This window comes from Mobula hypostoma, chromosome 2 (assembly GCF_963921235.1).
Source record: "Mobula hypostoma chromosome 2, sMobHyp1.1, whole genome shotgun sequence".
Classification (NCBI taxonomy): domain Eukaryota; kingdom Metazoa; phylum Chordata; class Chondrichthyes; order Myliobatiformes; family Myliobatidae; genus Mobula; species Mobula hypostoma.
Window position 1 is genome coordinate 119,392,381 of NC_086098.1, and position 12,054 is coordinate 119,404,434.

The 12,054-nt window shown below is 40.3% G+C and overlaps 1 protein-coding gene across 1 annotated transcript in view; it reads left to right on the forward strand.

The window, feature by feature from the left end:
- LOC134357440 (dynein axonemal heavy chain 8-like) overlaps nucleotides 1–12,054 on the forward strand; it is a 1,088,497-nt gene that overhangs the window by 6,563 nt on the left and 1,069,880 nt on the right. The window contains exon 3 of the mRNA XM_063069028.1: nucleotides 6,947–7,031. Coding sequence (XP_062925098.1) covers nucleotides 6,947–7,031 — 85 coding nt within the window. The remainder of the gene's footprint in view (nucleotides 1–6,946; nucleotides 7,032–12,054) is intronic.

Below are 12,054 nucleotides of genomic sequence, written 5' to 3' on the forward strand. Positions count from 1 at the left end.
TAACTAATTTCGATCACTTTGTAGAAATCTGTTATCACTTTGACATGAAAGTGTTTCTGTTGATCAGTGTCAAAAAAAGCTAAATTAAATCCAGTGTGATTCAATGTTGTAAAACAATAAAACATGAAAACTTCTGTGGGGAGGGGGGTGAATACTTTTCATAGGCACTGTATATGGTGACATATATGTACTTCGATAATAAATTTAGCTTGAGCTTTGATTTCCTTCAGATTTTTGTTTGAAATAGTTTTGAAACATTTCAAAACAAGCTGATCCAGAATTCAGGGCCAGCGTGTTCCTACGAGGAAGGAAGACAAGGTTCAGGAATGTTGGATAAAGGGAGATGTAGATTTAGTCAAATGGAAAAAGGAAATAGAGGTAAGGTTTAGGAAACTAAAATCAGACACGACCCTTAAGGAAATAAAAGGAAGCAGGAAAAAAATCAGATTGGAAGTCAGATCAGCCAAAGGGGGCTTTGAGATGTCCTTGACGAATAGAATTATGGAAAATTCCAAGGCATTTTATGCATACATTAGAAATGGGAGTAGCTAGAGAGAAGGTACATCCACTCAGAGACAATGGAGGAAATTTATGACTGGAGACTGAGGAAGTGGATGAGTTACTAGGTGAGTATTAATATTCACCACGAAGAAGCACAGGGAGAATATAGCATACAAGGGTGATGAGAACCTGTAAAGTGAGTCCAGGGAATCTGGTGCTGTTAAAAGACAGAACTTCTGAGCGGGTGGGGGGGAGGTTGATCTCAGGAATGCCGTGTGTCACATACCCCGTGACAGGGGTTGAGAAACCAGCAGAGATGGAAAACACTTTGGAGTCTCGTATTGCTACAATCTAATAATATTTATTAGTAACTACGTAATACAGTAATATAAATGTAGATAAATCAAACAGGTTAGCAATGATTATATATAAAAGTAAGTGTGGAATATATGTGTATGAAAACCGAGCTTCCTTAAGTCTAGGGGTAAAAAGATACAGTCTTACAATGTTGAGTAAAGTTCAGTTCAGTTCCGTTCGTGGTATTTAGTTGAGTAGTGATGAAGAGAGAGAGTGAGTTGAGTCTTCAGGTGAGCTGATGCCGTCGATCTTCTCGTCGTCCTCCGAAATCCTTTACAAGTCACCGACTGTGACTTTAACCGGGGGGACCAGTTTTCCTGTGGTGGAGCTATCACCCCGGCAAGGGTGGACACATAGAACACTCCCTACCAGTCAACCCCTTCTTCACCGCTGGAATACAATTTGGAATCGATCCGCCTGATCGATCCTCCAAAACCCACTTTCTCCTGCGGGCACAACAATGCTTATTCAGTGTCCAGATCATGTGTCCTGAGGTCTGTATCATCTGACCTCCTATTTATTTCACCAGGCTGAGCATCACCTGTCATTCAAAGAGTCCCTCCCTCCTTTGTCTGTAAAGGAGTGCACAAGCAGGCAACAAGTCCTTGAAGAAATATCAACATTCTGCCTTTGGTCACCATAGCAACTTACGAGCTGCTCGGTGCTGTCTCCAACTCCAAACTCAGTAAAAATCCAAAGTTACTTCCAATGCCTTAAAGTGACAGTCCACTGTTAATCTTCGTCTCTCTCTTTTCAAAAGCAACATATCGGTGGTAAATAACTCTGTCTCTCTCTGCTTTCCAAACAAACCATCAATGATAAATGTGTCTCTCCAAGCAGTTAATAGGGGCACTCCTGGATCCCGTCACACGTGTGCTAGTGAGGCAAGACATAAGAAGATAATGCATTTCAACACTTGGCTTAGAAGATGGTGCAGGAGGGGGTGTTTCAGATTTTGAATCATTAGGTTCTCTTCCAAGGCAGGTGGGACTTGTATAAATGGGACATTTTGCACGTGAACTAGAGTGGGGCCAATATCCTTGTGGGAAAGTTTGCTGGTGCTGCTTGGGTTGTTTAAAGTAGAGTTGCAGTGGGTGGGAACCAGAGTGGCAGGGCAGCAGGTGGAATGGATGTTGGGAAAGTAGGTGTTAAGCCTACAAGCAAAGACAGAAATTAACTGGTTGATAAGCAAGGTGGGGCTAATGTTCTAAGATGCATCTATTTCAATACAAGGGTTTTGTAGGGATGGCAGATGAACTTAGGACCTGGATCAGCACGTGGAATTATGATGTAGCCATTAGGGAGACTTGGTTGCAGGAGGGAAAGGACAGGCAGCTGAATGTTCTGGTGTTCCAATGTTTTAGACATAATAGAGGGGAAGGGATAGCATTATGTATCAGGGAAAATGTCACAGCATTGCTCAGAGAGAACACACTGGAGGACTCTTCTGCTGAAGCAATTAGCATGGAATTGAAGAATAAAAAGAGACTATTTATGCTGTAGACTGCACAATAGTCAGCAGATTTAGAGAAACAAGTTTGTGGAGATATAACAGACAGTTGCAAGATATATAAAGTTGTAATAAAAGGTCATTTTAACTGTCCACATATTGTCTGGGAATCTCATGCTGTAATGGGATTGAATAAAATAAAGTTGGTCAAAAATGTTCAGTAAAGTTTCCTTAATATGCAGATGATCCATATAGAGAGAATGTGATACAGGATCTCCTTTTGGGGAATGAAACAGGGCAGGTGACAAAATTGTGTTGAAGAAAACATTTTAGATTTAGTGATCATAATTCTATTACTTTCAGGATAACTATGAGAAAGATAGAACTGGTCACTGTGTTGAGATTGGAGTAAGGCCAGTTTTGATGGCATCAGAAGGGATCGGGCAGGGGTAGTTTGGGATAGGCTGTTTTCCAGCAAAGAGATGCTTGATAACTCAGAGGCTTTCAAAAGGGATATATTGAGAATACAGAATCTGTATGTTCTTGGTCAAATAAAAGACAAGGCTAACAGGTTTAGAAAACCTTGGTGATTAAGGAATATTGAGGCCCTGGTAAGGAAAAATAAGGAGGTATAGGCATTTAGGATCAAATGAGGTGCTTGAGGAGTATAAGAAAACGATATGATCAGGAAAAGTGCGAAGTCTAAGGTAAACTTAAAGTAAGTTCAAAGTGCATATATGTCACCACATACAACCCTATGATTTGTTTTCTTGTGGGCATACTCAGAAAATCCAAGAACCGTTATAGAATCAATGAAAGACCACACTCGACAGGGTGCACAAACAACCAATGTGCAAAAGACAACAAACTGCAAATAGAAGAGAATAATAATAATAATAAATATATAAGCAACAAATATTGAGAACATGAGATGTAGAGTCCTTGAAAGTGAATCTATCGGCTGTTGGGAACAGTTCAGGGCAAATGAAGTTAACCCTACTAGTTCAAGAGCCTGATGGTTGAGGGGTAATAACTGTTCCTGAACCTGATAGTGTGAATCCTGAGGCTGTTATATCTTCTTCCTGATGGCAGCAGTGAGAAGAGACCATGACTTGGATGGTGGGGGACCCTGCTGATGGATGCTGCTTTCCTGCAATAGTGGTCCATGTAAATATGCTCAGTAGAGAGGAGGGCTTTACCCATGATGGATTGGGCTAAAAAAGGACATGAGGTTTCTCTGTTAGACAAAATGAAAGAGAATCCCAAGGGTTTCTATAGCTATATTAAGAGCAAAAGGATGACAAGGGACAAATTTGACCCTCTTGAAGATCAGCATGGTAATCTATGCATGGAGCCGAAATAGATGGGGAAGATCTTAAATGGATTTTTTGCATCTGTGTTTATTCAGGAAACAGATATAAAGCTATCTTGAGATGAATGAGGGCCTGGCAAAGTGTTCCCTTGACCTTGTGGGAGGCTAGTGCAGAAATTGCAGTGGTCCTGGGAAAGATATTTAGCCACTGGTCAGGTACCGCAGGACTGGATGATAGCTATGTTGTTCTGTTGTTCAAGAAGGCTGTAAGAATAAACTGGAAATTATAGGGCAGTGAGCCTGAAGTTAGTCATGGATAAATTATTGGAAGATATTCTAAAGGTAAGATATGAGTATTTGGATGGGCAGGGTTGTTAAGGGAAAGTCAACATGACTTTGAGCATGGTAGGCCATGTCTAACCAATCCTATATAACTATATTGAAGAGGTTACTAAGAAGGTTGTTGAAGGAAAGGCGGTGGATATTGTCTATATGGTCTTAGCAAGGCATTTGACAAAATCTTGCATAGGAGGCTAGTCAAGAAGTTCAGTCACTTAATACTCAACATTAAGTAGCCAGTTACATCCAACTTAGTGGGACAAATCAAAAAGTGATAGAGATTTGTCTCTCTGACTAATGGTGTGCGACAAGAATTGGTGCTGCGTCTGGTGCTGTTTATCATCTATATTAATGTTTTAGATGATAATGTGTTGAGCTAGATTGGTAAATTTGTGGATGACACCAAAATTTGGGGGCGTAGTGGAATTTAGTGCAGATAAGTGTGAAGTGTTGCATTTTTTTGGAGTTTAAATCAACATAAGACCCGTACACAGTAAATGGCTGGGCTCTGAGGTGCATCGTTGAACAAAATAATCTAGGAATACAGATCCATAATCCCTTGAAAGTGGGGTCACAGGTAGGAAGGATTGTAAAGAAAGCTCTTGGCACATTGGCCTTCATAAATCAGGGCACTAAGTACAGGAGTTGGAATGTTATGTTGAAGTTGTACAAGCTGTAGTTGAGACCATATTTGGAGTGTTGTATGCAGTATTGCACGGATGAGATAGGTTTGTATATACGCAAACACGAGGAAATCTGCAGATGTTGGAATTTCAAGCAGCACCATAAAAGTGAAGTCAATGTTCATTAGCGGAAGTTTGAGAAGTCAACATTGACTTCTCAAACTTCCGCTAATGCCCCACTTCCCCCTCGTACCCCATCCGTTATTTATTTATATACACACATTTTCTTTTTCTCTCTCCTTTTTCTCCCTCTGTCCCTCTCACTATATCCCTTGCCCATCCTCTGGGCTTTTTTCTCCCCTCCCCCTTTTCTTTCTCCCTAGGCTTCCTGTCCCATGATCCTCTCATATCCCTTTTGTCAATCAACTGTCCAGCTCTTGGCTCCATCCCTCCCCCTCCTGTCTTCTCCTATCATTTTGGATCTCCCCCTCCCACTTTCAAATCTCTTACTAGCTCTTCTTTCAGTTAGTCCTGGTGAAGGGTCTCGGCCCGAAACATCGACTGTACCTCTTCCTAGAGATGCTGCCTGGCCTGCTGCATTCACCAGCAACTTTTATGTGTGTTGCTAGGTTTGTATATAGTTCAGGTGCAGGTAGATAGGATTGGGCAGAAAATCAGGTTGACAGGGACTAGATATGCTGAAGGGCCTATTTTCATGCTATAATATTTTGTGACTGTGATTCTATGCTATTGTTTTAAGGCATCAAGAAAGACGAAATCCTCAGGGTATGATTTGATCTCTCTCAAGTTATTGGGAGAGTCAGGAAAGGAAATTGCTGGTGCCATGACAGAGACCTTTGTATCCTCTCTACCCACAGGCAATGTCGTTTCTCTATTAAAGAAGGACGGTAATGATAATCCAGCAAATTGTAGGCTGATGAGCCTTATGCCAGAGGTAGTTAAGCTAATGGAGAGAATTCTAGCAGGTAATATTTGTGCTCAGTTAGAAAAAGTATTGGCTTATTAGGGATAACCATCATGGCTTGACCTGTCTTACAAACTTGATTGAATTATTTGAAGAGTTGAAGAAATGACTGATGTGCGTGGGGTAGTAGAGGTTGTATACCTGTTCTTCAGTAAGGTATTTGACAAAGTTCCTCCTGGTAGCTGATTCAGAACATATAAGATACATGGGATGTATGGAGACTTGGTAGACTAGATTCAAAATTTTCTTGGCTATAGAAGATAGAGTATAGTGATGGAGGAGTATTTTTCTGACTGGAGGTCTGTGATCAGTGGTCTGCAAGAACCTCTGCTTTTGTGATATACACAAATAGTATCCATGAAGATGTAGAAGAGCTGATAAATTTGAAGACAAAAATTAGTGGAGCTTTGGAGACAGTGGAGATAATTGGTAAAGCTAATGAGGAAGGATGTCAAAGGATACCAGATGTATTGTATGTGAGTTGAAGATATGGGCAGAAAAAATGGCAAATGGAATTTAATCCAGACAAATGTATATTTCCATAAACTAGATGTAAAGAATGATGTAACAATTAATGGAAAAGAAAGACCATTAATCGAAAGGAAAGTGAACCAATATCAGTGACCCCTCCCAAGCAATATCCTGAGCATTGAGGTCTAATTAGGTTCAGTTGGCTTTGTTGGGCAGTCCACGTTGTTCACACCCCAACAGCGTTCTTGTATCATAGAAAGAGATTACTTGATAAGAAAGATAAATATTCAAAGATGTGCTCAAATCTTTAAATAAAAAATGCAACAATTCCACTTACATTTGAGGTTCCAGGGCATCTGATCAAAATTGTGAAGGAGCATTTCAAATGGTATGAAGAACCTTGCATCGAGGTTTTACATAAGTGAGAAGAGCACTTCATAAAATACCCATCTTCCCGTATATCAGTTAACTATCTGTGGAAGAGTCTGTAGTTCCCATATTGATCTCTTTGGGATCTCACAAAATTGGAGTGAGAGAAAGTCATCCTCAATTGTCAAGGACTGCCTAAAAAACTTACCCTTTAACTGAATCTTGTGGTTAATCATTAACAGAATGCCAACCTGAAAATGAACCATTTATTCTTATTCTCAATTTTTTATCTATTAAACAATTCCCTATCAAGTCATATTATCCTCTTTTAGTATTTTCTTGTTAAATATTTTTAATCATTTCAGATTTGAATTCATGGGATTATTGATTGGAAATGATATAACATTTAAAATGTATTGCAGAGGAAGTATGCAATGTTACTGTTTTGATCACTTTTAATTTACATGATATTAAATTTGCTCATGGAGGAACACATGATGAAAATATTAATGATAATTATTTACACTTTACTTTGGCAGTTGCAACCATATGATGATTTCTTTTCAAGAGGAGGCAGTAAAACACTTGCATTCTTTTATCAGGAAGCAGATCCTCCGATAATAGGTAAAAATAAGTTTAAGATGTAGAATTACAGAGTCATTGAAAAGTACAGTACAGAAACAGGCCCTTGCTGAACCATTTAAACTGGTTCCCATCAACCTGCACTGGGACCATAGCTCTCCATACCCCTACCATCCATGTACCTATCCAAACTTCTCTTACACTTCGAAATCAAGCTTGTACGCACCACTTGTGCTGGCAGTTTCCCTCCGAGTGAAGAAGTTACCCTCTTGTTCCCCTTAAATTTTTCACCTTTCACCCTTAACCCATGACCTCTAGTTGTCCCACCGAATTTAAGTGGAAAAAACCTGTTTGCATTTAATCTATCTATACCCCTCATAATTTTGTGTACCTCTATCAAATCTCCCCTCAATTTTCTACATTCCAAGGAATAAAGTCCTAATCTATTCAATCTTTCCTCATAGCTCAAGTTCTCCAGCAGCAGCAACATCCTTGTATGTTTTCTCTGTATTCTTTCAACCTTATTTACAACTTTCCTGTAGGTAGGTGACCAAAACTACATACAGTACTCCAAGTTATGCCTCACCAGCGTCTTACACAACTTCAACATAACATCCCATCTTCTGTACTCAATACTCTTGACTTATGAAGGCCAATGTGCCGAAAGCTTGCGTTACAACCCTATCTACCTGTGGTGCCACTTTCAATGAATTGTGGACCTTTATTCCCATATCCCTTTGTTCTACCGCAATCTGCCCTACCATTCACTGTGTAAGACTACGGAAGTGCAACATCTCGTACTTGTCTGTATTAAGTTCCACCTGCCATTTTTCAACCCATTTTTCCAGCCAGTCCAGATCCCACTGCAAGCTCTGTCTTCCTCGCTATCCACTACACCTTGGTGTAATCCTCAAATTTGCTGATCCAATTAACCACAGTATCATCCAGATCATTGATATAGATGACAAACAACAACAGACCCTGCACTGATCCCTGCGGCACACTACTAATTATTAGTCCCCAGTCTGAGAGGCAACCATCTACTACCACTCTCTGACTTCTCCCACAAAGCCAATGTCTAATCCAATTTACTACTTCATCTTGAATGCCGAGAGATTGTATTTACTTGACCAACCACCCAGGTGGCATCTTGGCAAATGCCTTACTAAAGTCCATGAAAGCAACATTCACTGCCTTGCCTTCATCAACTTTCCTGGTAACTTCCTCAAAAAACTCTATAATATAGATTGGTTAGACATGACCTACCACGCACAAAGCCATGCTGACAATCCCCAGTCAGTTGATGTTTATCCAAAGACTCATATATCCTGTCCCTTAGAATACCCTCCAATTACTTTCCTACTGTTGATGTCAGGCTCAATGGCCTATAATTTCCTGATTTATTTTTAGAGCCTTTCTGAAACAGCGGGACAATATTAATCTAATCCTCTGGTGTCTCCCTTGTCATTAAGGATGATTTAAATATCTCTGCTAGGGCCCCAGCAATTTTTCAACTTGTCTTCCACAGGATCCAAGGGAATACTATCTCAGGCCCTGGAGATTTATCGACCTTGATTTGCCTCAGGACAGCAAACACCTCTTCATCTGTAATCTGTGTAGGGTCCATGAAGTGGATGCTGCTTTCCCTCACTTCTATAGACTGTGTCTGTCTCCCGAGTAAATGCAGATGCAAAAAATCCATTTAAAATCTCCCCATCTCTTTTGGCTCCACGAATAGATAACTATTCTGATCTTCCAGAGGATCAGTTTTGTCCCTTGCAATCCTTTTGCTCTTAGAAAAATCTTAAAATCTGTGGAAGGCCTTGGGATTTTCTTTCACCTTTCTGCTAGAGCAAACTCATGCCTTCTTTTAGTCCCACACATCAAAGTTGCTGGTAAACGCAGCAGACCAGGCAGCATCTATATAGATGCTGCCTGGCCTGCTGCGTTTACCAGCAACTTTGATGTGTGTTGCTTGAATTTCCAGCATCTGCAGAATTCCTGTTGTTACCTTCTTTTAGCCCTCCTGATTTCTTTCTTAAGTGTCCTGTTGCATTTATTATACTCCATAAGTACCTAATTTGTTCTTACCTGCTTATATCTGCTATGCACGTCCTTTTATTTTCCTAACCAGAGCCTCAATATTTCTTGAAAACCAAGGTTCCCTAAACCTGTTATCTTTACCTTTTATTCTGACAAGCGCATAGACACAGAGTGTTTCCCTACACCATCTTCTGTCACCTGCCCTGTCTCATTCCCTAACAGTAGATCAAGTATGGCACATTCTCTCATTGGGAATTCTATGTACTGATTCAGGAAACTTTCCTGAACATATATGACAAGCTCTATCCCATCTAGTCCTTTTACAGAATGGAAGACCCAGTCAATATGTGGAAGGTTAAATTACAATCACCTACTATAACAATCTTATTTTTCTTGCAACAATCTGCGATGTCATTACAAATTTGTTCCTCTAAATCCCATGGACTCTTGAGTGGTCCGTAATGTAGCCCCATTAATGTGGTAATATCTTTCTTTTTCCTCAGTTCCATCCATAATGCCTCATTAGATGAGCTCTCCAGTCTGTCCTGACTAGTAACACCACTCCTCCTCCTTTAATTCCTCCCGCTCTAAAACAATGGAATCCCGGAATACTGAGCCGCCAGTCCTCCTCCTTGTGCAATCAAGTTAACTAATGGCTACAGTGTCATAATTTCATTGTGTTGATCCATGCCCTGAGCTCATCTGCCTTTCCTACAGTACTACTTGCATTGAAATATACGCAGCTCAGGACACTAGTTGCACCATGCTCAATCTTTTGATTCCTGACTTTGAAGAATTAACAACATCTGTCTCCACAACTTCTCCACTATCTGTTCTGGTACTCTGGTTTCCATCCTCCTAGAATTCCAGTTTAAACTCTGAACTCACTTTGCAGGACCTCGTCACTTATCCTACCTATATCATTGGTACCTACGTGGACTATGGCCTCTGGCTGTTCACCCTGAGGACTCGATCGAAGATGTCCCAGACCCTGGCACCTGAGATGCAACATGTCATCTAGGAATCCCGTTTTTGTCCACAGAAACTCCTTTCTGTTCCTTAACTAATGAATCCTCTAACACCACAGCTCACCACTTCTCCCCTCTTTCCTTCTGAATCACAGAAGTGGCAGATTCAATGCCAGTGACCTGACTGCTGTGACTTTCCCTTGCAGGTCATTCCCCCCAACAGTATCCTAACTGGTATACCTGTTGTTGAGGAGGATGACCACTACAGTACTCTGCACTGGCTGTTTAACTTCTTTCCCCTTCTTGACTGTCACTCAGTCTCCTGTATCCCGAACCTTGGATGTAGCTACCTCTCTATATGTCCTGTCTATAGCACAATCAGCCTTCTGAATGATCCACAGTTCATCCAGTTCCAGTTCCAACTCCTTAATGTGGAGTATTAGAAGCTGCAACTGGGTGCACTTCTTGCAGGTGTAGGCGTCAGGGATGCTGGAGGCCTCCCTGTCTTCCCACATCCTGTAAGAAGAATGAAAGATTAAAAGTAAGTTAACGTGAAAGTTTATTCTCTTTCCGCACACACTAAGTATAACGAAATTTATGCGGTAAAAATTATATACATATATTTTTTTTCAACTTGCATTTCTTGATATTTGCAGATGACACGACCTTGCATTACAGCAAATTGCAATATAGACATTTATTTAGGAATGCAACTCCCCCGCCCACAGAACATGGTGATTGCCTGAACTATAAACACCAGATGATTATAATGAATGTGAGAAGGACTGGGATTGGAGGCAGTCTAAAAAAAGATTCAGCAAATGAATTCTTGGAATGAGTGAATTGTTCTGATATGAGAGGCTGAAGTAGGATCTACTGAATGTTCCATGTCGTTTTGAAAAATGATAGTGATCTTATTGTAACATACAAGATCCTAAGAGGGCATGACAGAATTATATATTATATTATAAATAAGCACAAACATAATTTGTTATAAATTTCCATACATTAAAATATTAATTATAATATTCACTCATAGTAAGCATTCCTGGCTCATGGTTCAGAAAGACACTTTCTTCCCCCATCTATGCATTTTGACCAAGCTTCTTGATGATGTGTTTTTGAATGATAAATCATGTAAAAATGCCTTGATTCTTTTGTTACGGTATATCTAGAGCACTTAGGTATTTCCTGAACTTCATTTGTTAGTTGTGATCATTTTTTTATTCCATATAACCATATAACAATGACAGCACGGAAACAGGCCATCTCGGCGCTTTTAGTCCGTGCTGAACTCTTACTCTCACATAGTCCCACCGACCTGCACTCAGCTCATAACTCTCCATTCCTTTCCTGTCCATATAGCTGTCCAATTTAACTTTAAACAACAACATCGAACCTGCCTCAACCACTTCTGCTGGAAGCTCGTTCCACATAGCTAACACTCTGAGTAAAGAAGTTCCCCCTCACGTTACCCCTGAACTTTTGCCCTTTAACTCTCAACTCATGTCCTCTTGTTTGAATCTCCCCCACTCTCAATGGAAAAAGCCTATCCATGTCAATTCTGACTATCCCCCTCATAATTTTAAATACCTCTATCAAGTCCCCCCTCAAGCTTCTACATTCCAAAGAATAAAGACCCAACTTGTTCAACCTTTCTCTGTAACTTAGGTGATGAAACCCAGGTAACATTCTAGTAAATCTTCTCTGTACTCTCTCTATTTTGTTGACATCTTTCCTATAATTCGGTGACCAAACCAGTACACAATACTCCAAATTTGGCCTCACCAATGCTTTGTACAATTTCAACATTACATCCCAACTTCTATACTCAATGATCTGATTTAAAAAGGCCAGCATACCAAAAGCTTTCTTCACCACCCTATCCACATGAGATTCCACCTTCAGGGAACTATGCACCATTTTCCTAGATCCCTCTGTTCTACTGCATTCTTCAGTGTCCAACCATTTACCATGTATGTCCTATTTTGATTAGTCCTACCAAAATGTAGCACCTCAGCATTAAACTCCATCTGCCATCTTTCAGCCCACTC